Source organism: Sarcophilus harrisii, chromosome 3 (assembly GCF_902635505.1).
Source record: "Sarcophilus harrisii chromosome 3, mSarHar1.11, whole genome shotgun sequence".
NCBI lineage: Eukaryota > Metazoa > Chordata > Mammalia > Dasyuromorphia > Dasyuridae > Sarcophilus > Sarcophilus harrisii.
Window position 1 is genome coordinate 465,405,563 of NC_045428.1, and position 17,833 is coordinate 465,423,395.

General features: G+C 37.2%; 1 protein-coding gene across 5 annotated transcripts in view; it reads left to right on the forward strand.

Annotated features, from left to right (window-relative positions):
• Positions 1 to 17,833, forward strand: part of FAT3 (FAT atypical cadherin 3) — a 699,235-nt gene that overhangs the window by 590,205 nt on the left and 91,197 nt on the right. For all 5 annotated transcript variants that reach the window (XM_031960969.1, XM_031960968.1, XM_031960971.1 and 2 more), the window contains 3 exons: positions 5,401 to 5,676; positions 6,591 to 6,801; positions 10,873 to 14,946. In XM_031960969.1, the coding sequence (XP_031816829.1) occupies positions 5,401 to 5,676; positions 6,591 to 6,801; positions 10,873 to 14,946 (4,561 nt within the window). The remainder of the gene's footprint in view (positions 1 to 5,400; positions 5,677 to 6,590; positions 6,802 to 10,872; positions 14,947 to 17,833) is intronic.

Consider the following 17,833-nt stretch of genomic DNA (forward strand, 5'->3'; position numbering starts at 1 on the left):
AGAAGATTATGTGATAATCAAATGTGATGGACTTGGCTCTTTTCAACAACAAGGTGATTCAAGGCAATTTCAATAGACTTGTGATGGTGAGAGCTATCTCCATCCAGAGAGAGAAGTATGGAGACTGAATGTGGTTCAAAACATAGTATTTTCACCTTTTTGTTGTTGTTGTTTGTTTGCTTGTTTTTTTTTTCTTTCCCTTGCTTTTTTTCCCCTTTTGATCTGATTTTTGTTGTGCAACATGACAAATGTGGAAGTATGTTTAGAAAAATTGCACATTTAACCTATAAAAGATTGCTTGCTATGTTAGGGAGAAGGGAGGGAAGGAGAGAGAGAAAAAAATGGAACACAAGGTTTTGAAAAAGTGAATGTTAAAATCTATTTTTGCATGTATTTGGAAAAATAAAATATTATTTAAAAAGAATAATAATCTGGAAACAGGACATGATTATTGTTTAGTTATAGTTCAGTTATTTTTGCAATGATTTTCTAAAGAAGTAAAGTAGATTAAGTTGTACCTGTAACTCAAGGAAGCCATGTACAAGATGGTTGTCTCAGTTAAGAAATACCATTTGTGACCACAGTATTACAGCTAGGTCCTCATTAATGCAAACAATGAGTTTCATTAAATAGTCTTACCATATCTTACAGTACAGAATTATAACTTTGAATGGCTTTTATTCTAATATGCACAGTCTTCAATGGACTGATTTTTCCTTCCTATTAGAAGTATTATTTTTGTGTGTGTGTTTGTGTGTGTATTATATATATATATACATAGATATATGTGTATATATATATATATATATATATAATATATATTGTTTCTAGCCCAATAGAAATATGCAGTGTGGATTTGAATAATGAGACTACTTAATGAGATTCATTGTTCTCACTAATGGGGTCCTAGCTGTAGTTTGTTAACTAAATATTCACAAAGCCATAATAAAATCACGTTTTTAGAGCTTGCTAGAAACATTAGAGTTAATCTTTTTCAGTCTCTTTACTTTTTTCCAGTTGAGAAAACTGAGGCCATGAAAAGTGACCTAATTTTTCCAAGGTTAGTGAGTGAACTAGTGGACTAGAAAAACTGGAATTCTGACTCCAAATGCTGTGCTCTTTCTATGACATCATGCTTCCTTTCACTCAGCCTTTTTCCTGTTACACTATATCCCGTTATAAGAAAATTTTTATTATAACAGATTTTCTCACCTATCTACAAAATCAGTCCAGGATAGCATTTCCTTCTAACAAATTAAAATTATTTCCAATCAGGATTCAGCTAAAAAGATTAGTTGGAGGAAAGGAAATTTATTTTGGTTCACCTCATACTTAAACACTTATTCATATGTGTGTTAGATTTATATACAAGCCTTTTTTTTTTTAATTTTCCATCCCATGGAAGGGAGGCAGTAAAGCCAATAAACCAAAACAATGGATAATTTGAGAATGATGACTGTTTGACTTTATGAAATATGATTTGGTATTTTTAAAGAATTTGGTTTTCTATTTAAGAGAGGCTTGTGTAGTGACTAGAAAGTCATCTTGAAGCCAGAATGTCCAAATCTGTCTCTGACACCTGCTGGCTCTGTGGCTTTGGACAAGTTCCCTGGGAAGTTCTCTGTGACTTAAGTTGACACTGAAAAAGTCACTTAATTTCTGCCTGCTTCAGTTTCCTCATTTATTAAATGGGGGTGACAATAACACTTCATTCCCAGGGCTTTGTCAAAAGAAAAAGTTCATATTTGTAAAGTACTACATAAATGCTAGTTGTTATCAAAGCCTACTCAGTTATTTACTAGAAATAGAAACTATTCTAATCATCCACTTTGGCAGGGGGGAAATTTGTTAGAGGAGAGACTTTGAGTCTGAGTATTGCTAAAACTGTTACACTAAACTATCAGCACACCTTGCCGAGTCATTTGAAATGACTATTAAAGCAGGCTTTGGGTCACCATGAACCATGCACCATACATTTATAACTGACAATAACCTGCTTAAGAGAAATGTTGTAGATGAAATTATCAAGAATAAGTGTGTCCAGAAAAGGTTATGTGGTGAGAATGGGAGGTGCCAGATGGACAGATGGAAGACTTATGAGTATTCTCAAGATATTATAAGCACCCCAAAAAGGCTAAATATCTCCTATGGAATTTTCGTGGAAAGAATGAGAATTATACAAAATAAGAATGAATGAGAATATTTTTAAACTTGAATAGTGAGTTACACAACAGCCAGACATTCTGCTAAGTCTTAGCTAAACATGAATATTGGAAAAATCATATTCAAAATGTAATCTGATGGTTTAATCTTTTATAATGGAGATAATCACCTTGTTATTGATGTTTTATAAGTTAGAAACTTTGATGATTGTAATGACTATCATTTATGTAGATCTTTCAGGTTTACAAAACATTTAAAATAGCATCTCATTTGATCTTCACTACAATACTGAAAGACAGGTCCCATTTTTCCACCCATTTCATAGGTGAGGAAACTAAGATGATTTCCCTAGCATCATATAACCAGTGTCTGACAGAAGAGCTGGGCTATTTTCTTAAGACGATATTCATAACATACTACTGATTAAATTATTTTTCTGTTGGCCTTTGGTTACCATTTTAAACATACTGTCTTTGAAGGATGCTTTTACTTTTTATAAGTTCAGTATCCAATGATATCTTTTGTATGGAAAATGCCTTAACTGTGGGAAACAAGAGAGAAGGAGGACATATTTTTATTGACATCTTCTACTTAATGAATATTTCAAATATATATAATTTCTTCAGACAGCATAGACTCTCCCAGCCCAGTTTACAAACACTTTATGTCTTTGTAGCTTGCCTGTGTCAGTGGCCGTACTTGAAAAACATTTACCATTTGGTTACCAGCTTTCAGGTTGTTAGCATGCCCAAAATTAATTAGACTGTTATCTAATTCTATTCAATCTACTATGTATTTATGTATTTGCTCTGTGCAGAAAGCATTGTAGTTCTCAATATTTCAGAATAAAGTCCATTGCTTAGCCATTACAGATGCATTTCCAACACAGCAAGACCTTGGTAGAGCTTGTATTCTGCTGACATTGAATTCAAGACTCCAAGGTCACCTTTATTGCATAATGTATCAAAGTAGAACTTGTTGGGAGACAAACTAAAATGAGAATTTAAAGTACAAACTTTTAAAACAGGAGAATATGTGGGAAATTGCCCTTGAAACAAACAAAACAGTAATGCTATAAAGAAAAATGGTGTGCTTTTGAAATGCATATACATGTGCAACAGAATTCAAGTAATTTAGGTGATTAATAAGGTTTTAGGACAACACAAGACCCTGAACAAGCAATTAGCCCCAAGGATCCTTCATGCTCTGAGCATTTGTGAAACTTGGTTTGGCCTTTGCCCAGATTTGACTCAAGTACTTCTGTGAATAAAGCTAAGGTTTTTGTGATGGCAACATTAGAAATGGCTTTGGAGAGACTTTGCGCATTCAGCTCTATCCTGTTTGGATTTTATTGTCTTTCTTTTGGCCTTTTGGTTACTATTTTGAACACAATGGCTTTGAGAGGGGTTTTGCTTGGTTTATAAGTTCAGAAGCCCATTATGTCTTTTATATGAAAATGCCTTAACTGTGGGAAACAAGATAGAAGGAGAACAAATTCTTTTACAGAAAAATACTTGTTCTGACTGTAAATTAGGCCAGGCACAAGGTAAGCAAAAACTAGCATGCTCCTCCAGAGCTCCTAACTGTTGGTAGAAATAGGAACATCCAAGAATGTCAGAGCAGATTTTCTGAATAAGATCTTTTTTTCAGGTGAAGTATTTTTTTTTACTAACTTGAATGCTTTTCCCTAAATATGAAAATTTTGACATTTTGGTAAAACTAATCTCAATTTTTTTTTCAATAGAATTTACCAAAGAGAAAAGAATGTATCCTCAGAACTTGTAGACTTCCTCTTTATTATTCTCTCTTCTTCCCATTATCCATGAACTCCCTCTTAAAAACTAAAAAAAAAATCCTCCCTAGACTTTACTAGCTTCCCAAGTTAATGCCTTCTATCTTTCCTACCTTAAAGACTATTTGAAAAAGCTAGTCTTTCTGTCTCCACTTCATTGCTCTTTCACTTCTCAATCTTTTGCAGTCTGTCTTACCTTATCATTCAACTGAAACTATTCTCTCCAAAGTCACCAACAATTTTTTAATTGCCAAATCTAATAGTCTTATTTTTTCAGTTCTCATTCTTCCTAACTTCTCTTGGAGCATTGACACTGTTAACCATCCTCTTCCCTCAGATTCTTTCTGTCTCTTTCTTTGTCTCTGTCTCTCTGTCTCTCTGTCTCTCTCTCTCTCTCTCTCTCTCTCTCTCTCCCTATCCCCCCTTTCCTCCTTTCTTCCCTCTCTGTCTCTTCTCTCCCTCCCTCCCTGATATTGCTTTCTTTTGCTTTTCTTTCCTTTTTATTTCATACCTGAACTACCTTAATAGCCTCCTAACTGGTTTCTCTGCCTTATTACTTAAATCCAAAACATTTCCCAAAGAGATGGTAAAGTATTTTGCCTAAATATCATCTGACCATGTTCTCCCCTCTCTCCAATCATTTAATAAATTCCAGAAACTCCCTAGTGACTGTAGGACTTTATTGTTTCAGAGAACTCTGACATCCTGGTGAAGCCTATGGACCCCTACTCATTAGATTGTAAGCTTCTTGAAAACACTAGCTAAGGTTACACTTCCATCCTTGATACCCTCTCTGAGAGGATTCTTTGTGGGGGTCACCTCTGGGCTTCCTAGCACTCTAGTTTTGTTGCTGTGACTTTAATGTTTAATATTCTTCATCTGCCCAACGAAAGGTTGTACTAAATGAACTCTGAGGTTCCTTTCAATTCTAGATCTATGGTCCCCCAAGAGTTTGCCACACATATTGAAGTTGCAGGTGAGGAACAGCAGGTAAAATGACACTCTATTTTTAATATAAATTGTCATTGATATATATTGTTTTTTCTCTCTCAGCTAGCCATCCCTTTTCTTCTCTGTTCCTGCCACACTTTTGCCTTCACCCCAAAAACCATTCTATATAATAAATCACCATTTTTAAAGAAGAGGAGGAAATGACATAATATTCAGGGAAGCAGATTAATATATCAAAGAGAGTCTGAAAATATATGTAATATATTCAACTGTTGAATTCTCTACAAAGAAATGGGTTGGAGTTATCTTCTCATGTTAGGTTCGTTCTTTGTCATTTTGAGACATGAACTTTTGGGCTGTTTTTTGTTGTTGTTGTTGTTTTTGATGTTTTTGATGTTCTTTCAATTTATGTTGTCCTGACCTTAGAGTATTGGTCTTTCCTGTGTGGAAGAAATGAAATATTACCAGTCTGTCTTGTCTTCTTTTAACCTCAGGTATTTATCAAAGTGCTGGATAATAATGATAATGGCCCTGAATTCTCCCAATCAAGTTATGATGTCACGATTTCTGAGGATGTACTTCCTGACACCGAGATATTACAGGTTGAAGCAACGGACAGAGATGAAAAACATAAACTAAGTTATACCATCCACAGCAGTATTGACTCTGTAAGCATGAGGAAATTCCGGATTGATGCCAGTACTGGGGTTCTTTACATTGCTGAGAGGCTAGACCATGAAGCCCAGGACAAGCACATTCTTAATATAATGGTAAGACAGAATTATTCATTTGCTCTCCAAACAGGATCATTAGTTATTCAAGGCATGTGCCTTAGCCTTCAGATGTGGAAGAGCACTAAATTTTACTAAGCTGTCATAAATTTAATCTGTTCACAATTGATTGTGCATCTATGTTTTTTTGGGGTTTTTTTGGGGGTTTTTTTTTTTTTGCTGTTTTATTTAGGTAAGAATTATTGTCACTAGAAAGTAACTACATATTTTTCTGAACTGAAATGCCAAGAAAGTCGCACAAATAGCAAGTGCTAAATAGATATTGAAAAGGAAGGAGTAGTTCCTATTTTTCTCAATTTTCTTATGTCTGATGTTAGGCATAGTCCTCAGAAATTTCATGGAAAAGTTTAGAAACTTTTTTGAGAAGTTAATCATAAGGATAATTACTTCTTGATCTACACTGTGCACAATTTCTGGGAGTTCAACATCCTATTATATTGTTCACTATGTCAACACAAGACCCAGCAATAAATACATGTAAAATAAATATCAGATTTCAAAGTACACTGAAACCTGCAGTGAGAATTAATTGTGAGTTTATGGGTGTGGAGCTCCCAATTTACAGAAAGTGAGTGGTCCCCATCTTTGGAATATGGATTGATTATTTTAGATAATGACAATACCTAAATAACCCTATCAAGTTCCTCCCCATTTTGTTTTTATTTAAGAAAATTGGATTTTGAAAAATCAAATAGCTCATCTCAGATCAGTGAGGGGCAGGGACTAAGATCTAGAATCATTCCAGCATTTTGGCTCCATGTTCAGTATTCTTCTCATGATCCCACACTGCCTAACCATGAACAGGTCCAGAAATGAGGTCCTTGTATTTTCATTCATCACAAGACATTTACACACCTGAATGAAAGTCATTATTTCTTGTGGTTTGTCTGAAGGTCAGAGATCAAGAATTTCCTTATCGGAGAAACTTGGCCAGAGTCATTGTGAATGTAGAAGACGCCAATGATCACAGTCCCTATTTCACCAGCCCACTGTACGAAGCCTCTGTATTTGAATCTGCAGCCTTGGGATCAGCTGTCCTGCAGGTGACTGCTCTGGATAAAGACCGAGGGGAAAACGCAGAACTTCTCTATTCCATAGAAGCAGGTAAGAATTAATTCTTAGATCAAACCATGGATCTGGTGTCTGTGTGAACAGTAGCTAACATTCATATCCAGGTTAATTTATGTGGAGATAGTCACAGAAAATCCCTCAATGCATCCTCTGGCCAAACAGTTCAATCCAATCCAGGAAATATTTATTAAGCACCTAGTCTGTGTAAGATGTGAATGGATAAATACAAAGAAAAACCATGAAACCCACTATTTCCTGGGGAAATACAATATGCACAGAGCATATTATCTTTTTTTTTTCTTGAATGACAATAAGAATACCTGAATACCTAGTGATTCAGGAGTGCATAAAGGAAAAATATTTGCCTTCATTTCATCCAAACTTCATATTATTTCTTGCATTGAGAAGATACAGAAAAGACATACTTTTTTAACTTTTTTTTTACTTTAACTCGGTCAAAAATTCAACCCAAAGTAAACAGAGTGTCACCACATGAGACAGCTGTGAATGCCTCCTCTACACTGTTTGGAGTCTTTATTTAGTTGAATGTGGGAGAATGTCATTCTTATAAGTTCCCACTACCCCTAAGGCCAAGACTACTATAATATATCAAGGTTAGTCTTGATAGTGGAAGGAGTTAGGCGATATGGAGCTGGGACCTTCTTGGATTGTCAGATAAATACAGGATATTAGTCTCCCAGGCGGTCAATTTAATCCCTCTCCTTTATATATGTGTCTGTGTGTTATTAACCTCACTTCCATAAGGTAAAACCGATGTCTTAAAGATTAGGAACTGAAATCATTTATTTTGACAAAAGAGATGAAATAGCCTTGTCAGGAGTGGCCCTTCAAAGCAAAAATGACAGTCTTCTTTTTCCTACTATATTTTCCCTTAGATTTTTGTCTCTTTTTCCCCTTTAAATATTCAAGCCACATATTTTCTGAAATGTTCTGTAACATTCTGTCTGTTACAGATGATGCCAAATGTGATCTCTTTTCATGCCAGTGGCAGAGAGGTTTCTTTCCTTAAATTTAAGTGTGAAGCACTTCCTTGAGTGATTACAATTAAAATATGAATGTTTCAGTGACAGCTGTGGATTAGAAAATATTAGGGAAGGAAAAAAAACTTCCTTGAAAAGAGACTCTTAATCATCATATCATAGAGAAAAAAGGTTTAGTGTATTAAGTACCAACTTGTATCTAATGCTCCATTAAGCTCTTTATAAAGAGAACAAACTACATTGGGCCTAAGTTGTGGCCTCTAATAACATAGCTCAGATTAAGTTTAGATAGAAACATTATAAGTCATCTAGGCCAGTCTCCTTCTTCAAAAGAGGAAACACTTTTATATGTCTATATTTTTGTATCCTCAACACCTAGCACAGTTCCTGCCACATAGTGAGCCCTTAATGATTATTAATCATTGTTTGATTAATTGAATGATCCAATCCCTACTTCATACTCTTAAAAAAAATCTTTTTCTTTGAAAATTTTATTGAAATATTTTGTTTTTATATCATTTCTCTTTCCGAATATCTCATTCTCTAAAGAGCCATCCTTTATAATGAATGAAAAAGATAAAAGATAGGAAATACCTGCCTAATCCTCCCAATGACATCATAAAACTCATTACCTGGCCAAGGAATCCATCCCATCTTAAGACAGCTGTAAATGTCAGAAAATTCATCCTTGTAACTCCCATCCATTGATTTTAAATCTGAAGCTACCCAGAACAAAACGTATAGTTCTTTATGACAATGCCTTAACCAGTGGAAGGTAGCCATATTGTGTCCCTACTTCCTGCCTGCCAAGTCTTTCTACAGCAAGTGAGCAAACTCATCTTTTGTCCAGGGATTAATTTCCCTTCACCATCCTTAGTCATGTTCCTTTGGCTCTATTCTAGTTTATCAAATGCCAGTACTACTCAGGCTTTTTCTCAGTTTTCTATCATGAAGAGAAATTATTCCTTTTTCCCTGGTGAAATGCAAATATATGTTGTGAAATGTTTTTAATAATAATAATAAGCATTTGTATAGCAGTTGAAATTTTGCAAAACTTTACATATATCATCTGATTTGATCCTCATAATTAGATAATATAATAATAAGATATTATTATAAGAGAATAGCTCTTATTCCCATTTTACAGATGAGAAGTCTGAGGCTAGAAAAGATTACATGATTTGAACACAGATCTTTTTTAACTCCCAGGTCCAGAGTACTATCAATTAAACCAAGATGCTTCTTCTGACCTGTATCTGTAATTTCACTAGTATAGGAAACCTCCTCATAAGACGATTTCCTTAATTAGATAAGTAGTGTTTAGTAAGCAGAGAGTCACATTATGAGCCAAAAAGAGTGCAAAAGCTGGCTGTCACATGCTGACAGTATAATCCTGAGCAAGTCATTTAAGCCTCTCAGTGCCATGCCAGGTAAGTCCCTAAAACAGTAACTTACATAAAAGTAGATAGAGCAAATTATAGATTGTTAACAGATTGACCATTTGAAAGGGTACATATGAGTATATGTAGTAAAGATCACAATCTAGCTTTGTTCTGGACTGAGAAATAAGAACTCACTCATGTGGAAGATTTGATGATCCAAAATGCACTTTTTAGGCCTGAGTCAAATGGTTTCCTAGACTAAATATGAAAAATAAGGATCTCTCACTTGGAAATAGAAATTAAATAACACTGCCAGCCAGGAACAAAAGAAAATCTCAATAAATGTTTTAGTCATTATGCATTTATTTAGGAAAATAAAACTTTTTTCTATTCAGTACATCTCTACTTAAAAGATTAAATGACTTTGCTCTGCATTTTAATAGCCAGATCTGTTTTGTTTCTGTCCTCTGTAGTCCTGAGCCTGCCTTAATGGTTTTGACATTTAGTAAATCGTCTATATGTCTCCCATCATGCACTACCTCAGAAGGAATAAAAAATATTTAAACTACTAAGAAGTGTAAATTTTAATTTCAAGAATCCAAGTCTGTGAGCAAATGGGTTGTTACAGAAATGGCAGGATGCCTGATGAAAGAAAGTGGGAGGAGGGAAGAACTCATGATTAGAGATGCTTCATCCCACCAGCTACCTTTCTGCAGATATATGTCACCCACCTCCCTTCATTACACACTCCAGGTTTTATCTTCCATAGTGTAGTTGCTATTTCTTTCATCTGAATCTCTGTCTGCTTTCCAAACTTCAAACAATTGTTTGTTTCAGAGCTCTGAACTTTCACAGTATAATTGTTGACAGCCTTTCCAATTCCAGATTTATCAAAGTGTGACCCCTGCTTTCTCTGATCCATGAATGCTCTGACACCAAGATGCTAATTTTAATTACTGAATTTGGATTGTACACATTTTCATCATTTCACAAGAAATCCTTTCCACATTTAAAGGATTGGAATACCATAGGTTAGAGCAGTGTCCTCGGTTCTTCATTTAATTTTTAGGTTGAGTTGGAGTAAGCTCAACCATCTTTGTAACAAGCTATGACTTAAAGTCATTTCTTGTCATTTTGGGTAATCTGAACGTAACCAACCAGTTACACAAATGAATGGTTCATCTGCCATGAGAGAATGCAACACAATCTAGGCAGGGGAAAAAAAACCTGACTTATTAATAACTTTGTAGAATGTTTTTGTGTAGAATGTGGAAAGAAAAAATATTTTGTGAGTACTCATTAACATATACTATCTTTATATTTTAAATGAAGGTGTTTTTCTCCCCCTCTCATATATGTATTTCTGTACTTGATCAATACCTTTCCACAGAAGGATAGAAAGGAAAGAAAATTTTAATCATTTTAGGCAGAAAATCTTACTTTCAGCTCATTATATTTTTTGGTTCACATGTACCTATTTCTTTCATCAATGGGAAAGCCTGTCTATTTGTTTAATCCAAGAATGACCATTACAATCTGGGAAATTCAGTATAGATAACAGATAATCAAAGAAGCATCTCTTATTTTCATTAGGATCAAAATAAGTAAGTTCAAAATCATTTGGCTTGCTCTGTGCCTTAAGGAAATGGTATTCAGAAAAAAAAAATGCTTGTTGAGACAAATGTAACTAATTTTAATTTTTTCCAATTTCTGTATTTTAGGAAACACTGGAAACACATTTAAGATTGAACCCATCTTGGGCATCATCACCGTATCAAAAGAACCAGATATGACAACAATGGGACAGTTTGTTTTGTCCATAAAAGTCACCGATCAGGGTACCCCACCAATGTCTGCTACTGCCATTGTTCGCATCTCTGTCACTATGTCAGATAATTCTCATCCCAAGTTCACTCAGAAAGAATACCAAGCAGAAGTGAATGAAAACGTCGACATCGGGACATCGGTTATTTTAATCTCTGCCATCAGTCAATCTACACTCATTTATGAACTCAAAGATGGAAATGTTGAAGGGGCCTTTACCATAAACCCATATTCTGGTGTGATAACCAACCAAAAGGCCCTTGATTATGAACGCATTTCCTCTTATCAGCTCATCGTCCAAGCCACCAACATGGCAGGGATGGCGTCCAATGCCACAGTTAATATTCAGATTGTTGACGAAAATGACAATCCCCCCATTTTCCTTTTTTCTCACTACTCGGGCAGCCTCAGTGAGGTTGCCCCAATCAACAGCATCGTCCGTAGCTCAGGTAACAATCCATTGGTGATTCGAGCCACAGATGCTGATAGTAATCAGAACGCTTTGCTAGTTTATCAAATTGTTGAGTCCACCGCCAAGAAGTTTTTTACTGTGGACTCCAGCACAGGCGCCATCAGAACAATTGCCAGCTTGGATCATGAAACCATTGCCCATTTCCATTTTCACGTGCATGTGAGAGACAGTGGTAATCCCCAGTTGACTGCGGAAAGCCCAGCTGAGGTCAATATTGAGGTGACAGATGTGAATGATAACCCTCCAGTTTTCACTCAGGCAGTGTTTGAGACAGTCTTACTTCTACCCACTTATGTGGGGGTAGAGATTCTGAAAGTCCAAGCAACAGATCCCGACTCAGAAGTACCAGCTGAACTAACATACAGTCTGATGGAAGGCAGCGTGGACTACTTTTTAATTGATTCCAGTAGTGGGGTGCTCTCCATAAAAAACAGCAGCCTTTCCAAAGATCATTATATGCTCATAGTCAGAGTGTCGGATGGTAAGTTTTACGGTACTGCGATGGTGACTATCATGGTCAAAGAAGCCATGGACAGTGGTCTCCATTTCACACAGAGTTTTTACTTTGCTTCGATCTCAGAGAACAGCACCAATATCACCAAAGTAGCCATTGTCAATGCAATTGGAAATCGCCTTAATGAACCTTTAATATATAGAATATTGAATCCAGGAAACAAGTTCAAAATAAAATCTACCTCCGGGGTCATCCAGACAACTGGTGTCCCCTTTGACCGTGAAGAGCAAGAGCTGTACGACTTGGTGGTGGAAGCCAGTCGTGAGTTAGACCATCTGCGTGTGGCCAGGGTTGTGGTGCGAGTAATCATTGAAGACATCAATGATAACTCTCCCGTTTTTGTGGGGCTGCCTTACTATGCTGCTGTGCAGGTGGATGCCGAACCTGGGACTCTTATCTACCGGGTGTCCGCTCTTGACAGAGACAAAGGTGCCAATGGGGAAGTGACCTACAGCCTCCAAGAGGATTATGGCCACTTTGAAATTAACCCAGAATCAGGGAGCGTTTTTTTAAAAGAAGCCTTCAATTCTGATTTATCTAACATAGAGTATGGAGTTATCATCCTAGCCAAAGACGGTGGAAAGCCCGCATTGTCTGCGTCCATTGAGCTGCCCATAACTATCGTCAACAAAGCAATGCCCGTCTTTGATAAGCCCTTTTATACAACTTCTGTCAATGAGGATATCGAAATGCACACTCCCATCCTCAGCATCAACGCAACCAGCCCAGAAGGACAAGGAATCATTTACATCATTGTTGATGGGGATCCCTACAACCAGTTTAACATTGACTTTGACACTGGAGTTCTCAATGTCATTAGCCCTCTGGACTATGAAGAAACACCTGTTTTTAAATTGACAGTGAGAGCCAGTGATGCTCTCACGGGTGCAAGGGCTGAGGTCACTGTCGACTTGTTAATTAATGATGTAAACGATAATCCCCCCATTTTCAATCAACCTGCCTACAATGCAACCTTATCTGAAGCCTCTCTTATTGGGACACCTGTTTTGCAAGTGGTCGCCTCTGATGCAGATTCGGAAAACAATAAAGTTGTACAATATCAGATTGTTCAAGACACCTATAACAGTACTGATTATTTTCACATAGATAGCACAAGTGGCTTAATCTTGACAGCTCGCATGTTAGATCATGAATCAGTGCAACAATCCACTTTAAAAGTCAGAGCAACAGATAATGGGTTCCCACCAATGAGCAGCGAGGTACTTGTTAACATTTATGTGACTGACATGAATGACAACCCTCCAATTTTTAACCAGCTGATTTACGAATCCTACGTGAGTGAATTAGCCCCACGGGGCCATTTTGTGACCTGTGTCCAAGCTTCTGATGCCGACAGCTCTGATTTTGACCGATTAGAATATAGCATTTTATCTGGGAATGACCGAACTAGCTTTCTGATGGATAGCAAGAGTGGTATCATCACGCTGTCCAACCATCGCAAGCAGAGAATGGAACCTCTGTACAGTCTGAATGTGTCTGTCTCCGACGGACTGTTCACCAGCACAGCACAGGTGCACATTAGGATACTTGGTGCTAACTTATACAGTCCAGCCTTCTCACAAAGCACCTACGTCGCTGAAGTGAGAGAGAACGCTGCTCCAGGGACAAAGGTAATTCATGTCAGAGCAACAGATGGGGATCCGGGAGCATACGGACAAATCAGCTATACCATCATCAATGACTTTGCTAAGGACCGGTTCTTGATAGACAGCAATGGGCAAGTCATAACAACAGAAAGGCTCGATCGGGAAAGCCCAATGGAAGGGGACATCAGTATTTTTTTGAGGGCCCTGGATGGTGGAGGGAGAACAACTTTCTGCACCGTGAGGGTGATTGTTGTGGATGAAAATGATAATGCTCCCCAATTTTTGACCGTGGAATATAGAGCTAGTGTCAGAGCTGATGTTGGGAGAGGTCACTTGGTAACTCAGGTTCAAGCCATTGATCCAGACGATGGAGTGAATTCAAGGATTACTTATTCACTGTATAGTGAAGCTTCTGTTTCCGTAGCAGATCTTCTTGAAATTGACCCTGACAATGGCTGGATGGTCACAAAGAGCAATTTTCACCAGTTGAAAAACACTGTCTTGTCATTTTTTGTCAAAGCGGTTGATGGAGGTATTCCAGTGAAGCACTCCCTCATCCCTGTCTACATTCATGTCTTGCCTCCCGAAATACTCTTACCCTCCTTTACACAGCCCCAGTATTCCTTCTCCATTCCAGAAGATACTGTCATTGGAAGCACAGTGGATTCCCTCAGGATTTTGCCAAGTCAGAATGTTGTTTTTAGCACAGTTAACGGTGAACGGCCTGAAAATAACAAAGGTGGGGTCTTCATCATAGAGCAGGACACCGGTATCATCAAACTGGACAAGCGACTTGACCGTGAAATGATTCCCGCCTTTTACTTTAAGGTGGCAGCCACTATCCCCTTGGACAAGGTGGATATTGTGTTTACTGTAGATATAGAGATCAAGGTACTAGATCTGAATGATAATAAACCATTCTTTGATGCTTCAAGCTATGAAGCCATTATAATGGAGGGAATGCCCATAGGCACCAGACTCATCCAAGTGAAGGCTATTGATAGAGATTGGGGTGCCAATGGACAGGTCACTTACGCTCTCCACTCTGATTCCAGTCCAGAGAAGATAATGGAAGTGTTCAGCATTGACAGTAACACAGGCTGGATCAGCACCTTGAAAGACCTGGACCATGAGAGAGATCCCACATTCGCTTTCTCGGTGGTAGCCTCGGATCTTGGCGAAGCCTTTTCTCTGTCTTCCACCATCTTGGTCTCCGTCACCGTGACGGACATAAATGACAATGCACCTGTCTTTGGGCATGAGATGTACCGAGAGCAGGTGAAGGAGAGTGATCCCCCAGGTGAAGTTGTGGCGGTCCTCAGCACATGGGATGAAGATACATCTGACATTAATCAGCAAGTGAGCTATCATATTACAGGTCAGTCCCCTTATTACCTGTTTCATAATTTGTGCAGCTGGGTGGAAAAAAAGTAGAGTTGGGGGAAGGGGGAAGGTAGACAAGGAGAACTCAATTCAAACATTTCTTAAATTGTTACTAAGTGCAGAAACCCCATGTAAGTGCTAAGGAAATGAAGCTCAACAAAATACTCCTGCCCTCAGAAAATTTATCTTTTATAGGACAGGTTAGTTTTGTAAAAGGGCTCGAAATTGTCTTCGAAATGTTCTTTTTAGGGAAAACTAGATGGGGCAGGGATTAAGAACACTGATCCTGGAGTCAGGAGGACCCAAGTTCAAATGCAGTCTCACTCAGATACTTAATAGTTATGTAACAGAGCAGATCTCTTAACCCTAATTGCCTAAAAAAAGAAATAAATGAGGACTTCAAAGAGCTTCTATCCTTTGTGGATTTCAAATATCAAAGTTTATCATAGTTGAAATTAAACCTGATACATTTAAAAACTATTTCAGTTCTAAAATGACATTTCTTGAAAAAGTTATTTTTCCAAAAATAATAGTGAGCAGTGACACATTTTTACAAATTTCTTTAATGTCTGGGTTAAAAAAAAAAAAAAAAAAAAAAAGCTGGACTCCACTCTGTTTTTACATTGTCTGTTAGACTATGTGGTTTTGGTTGAGTATATGAAGTAAATTCAGTCTCACACGCGTAGTTGAAAAAGGAAGGATTTTTTCAAATAGGCAAACAATATTATCCTAGTATTATTATGAAAATAGTTTCATTCTCATAGACCCCCTAAAAGAGTCTCAGGGTGCCAGGAGTTCCTGGATTATACTTTGAGAACCACCACCCTACCTACCTGCCTTTCTGGTAGGAGCACTATTAGTATAACAAATGGGTGGCACTAATAACTGGACACTTGCCAGGGGAAAATGAACCTTAATGAATGATGAGCAGTCCTCCTAAAAATTGTTTTGAGAGTTTTCAGGTCAATATTTTGGTGTTGTGACATTCAAAGATGATACTTAGGAAAAGTGACAAAAGATTTTAAAGAATCTATCAGTACTTGTAGTCAGGTGACTTCCTTTTAGAAAAACTACATTATTCAGAGAGAAAAAGGAATTAATTAGACTGCCCTTAGGACATGGAATCTGCTTAAGTATGTTAGTGGAAAAGTTAATTAATCACTACTGAATAAGAGCTTGCAGCAGGGCATACATATGAGCATTAGCAAAAAGTACCTTTCATTTCAGCATTTTCTTTCCTTTTGCCTTCATGAAACTATTTTCCCTGACAATGTTTTCTGTTTAAATCTCATTATGCATTTTATACTTTATCACACACTGTCAGCCCTCCATCTGCAAAATGTACGTTTCTGCAGTAGAGGAATGAAGGATAATAGGAAGAAAAAGAAGAGACATGTGAATCATCTTTGATTTATATGTTTTCACTTTTACTACAGAAACCTTGTAGACATTCTGAAGAACTCTTTCTTATTAGGAAGACTGAAGTTTAAATGTGCCTTTCTAATTATTTATGCACTTTCTCTGAAATCCCAGTGATTTAAAGGGTCCACACACTATCCCATCAACTCTACTCTAGTGGAGAGCATGCAGTAGCTTTAAAGCAAAAATTACTATTGGCAATGCCAACCACCAACTGGCATTAATTAGATTTTACTTTTCCTTCTTACATAGCAGTTGGTTGCAGACAACTTGCCCATAGTGCTCCAGATTAACAAAAGATGGTTAATCATTTTCTGTAGGAAAAAAAAAAAAAAAAAAACAGTTGCAGCCTGTACAGAAACAACTCAATGTAATAGGAAAGGTTAAATTTGTGAGTGTCAAAATATTCAGTGGAAACATAATTAGATTTTAGTGGATCGTGGAGAGCCTATGGGCCCATCCTGAGCTCCCCTAGAAGAATGTGGGACTCTCACCTTTTGTCAATAGTTTACCTGTGGGGTTAAAAGTATTTTCTATGTCTTCTGCACCAGAGAAACACCAGTTTGACTCATAACATTAATCTACTTCAGGGTCACAAATTAGAATTCTCTTTCAGGATTTTGTCTCCCTCCCTTGGGTGTTACACTAGATAAGTATGTGTTCTCTGACTTAAGATTCCCTTGAGGAAAAGGTGAGGTCTCTCCTGTTTTCCAGTGAGATCAAAAGCCCTGACAGACGGTAACTTAATTCAATTTAAGAAACATTTATTAAGCACCTGCTTTGTGCCAAGCACTATGGTAGATGTTGGGAAGGGACAACAGTTAAGCTTACACTCCTGGGGAAGCCTAACACATATACAGGTAAGAAAATGGAAATTTTATGCAGAGAAAAAAATGCATTGTAATTCCAGGGTTAGAAGGAAGCACTACATTTTTTTGAGGAAATCAGGAAAGGTCTTTCATAGGAGGAGGTACCGTTGGATCTGAGACTTTACCATAAAAGCAAAGGATTCCAAGAGGTAGAAGTACAAAGGAGAGGAATAATGGGGAAGGGATACAAAGGCAAGTTATAGAGTATCTATCCCGTGTTTGACTGGAACTTGGAATCTATGAATGCAAACCCAATCTATAAAGATAGTTTGTAACCAAATAGAGAGAAACTGTAAATGCTAGAGATTTCATTTTATTCAAGAAGCAATAGGGAGCCACTAAAAGTCCTTGAGCAGGTGAATGATGTGGATACACAGTTAAACAAAGGTGATTCCCAACTTCTTACCTGTTTCAACTTCATATTATTATCTTAGGATGAGAGAGTAGCGAAGGCAGTCCCATTTTCATTTTCTTTTCTGTTGCTCTTCTTTTTGTACTTTTATCATCAGATTTAAATGATATGGAGCAGTCTTACTGCCAGATTTAACATCAGGTGCATACAAAAAACTATTCTATTACATCTTTCTACTCTTC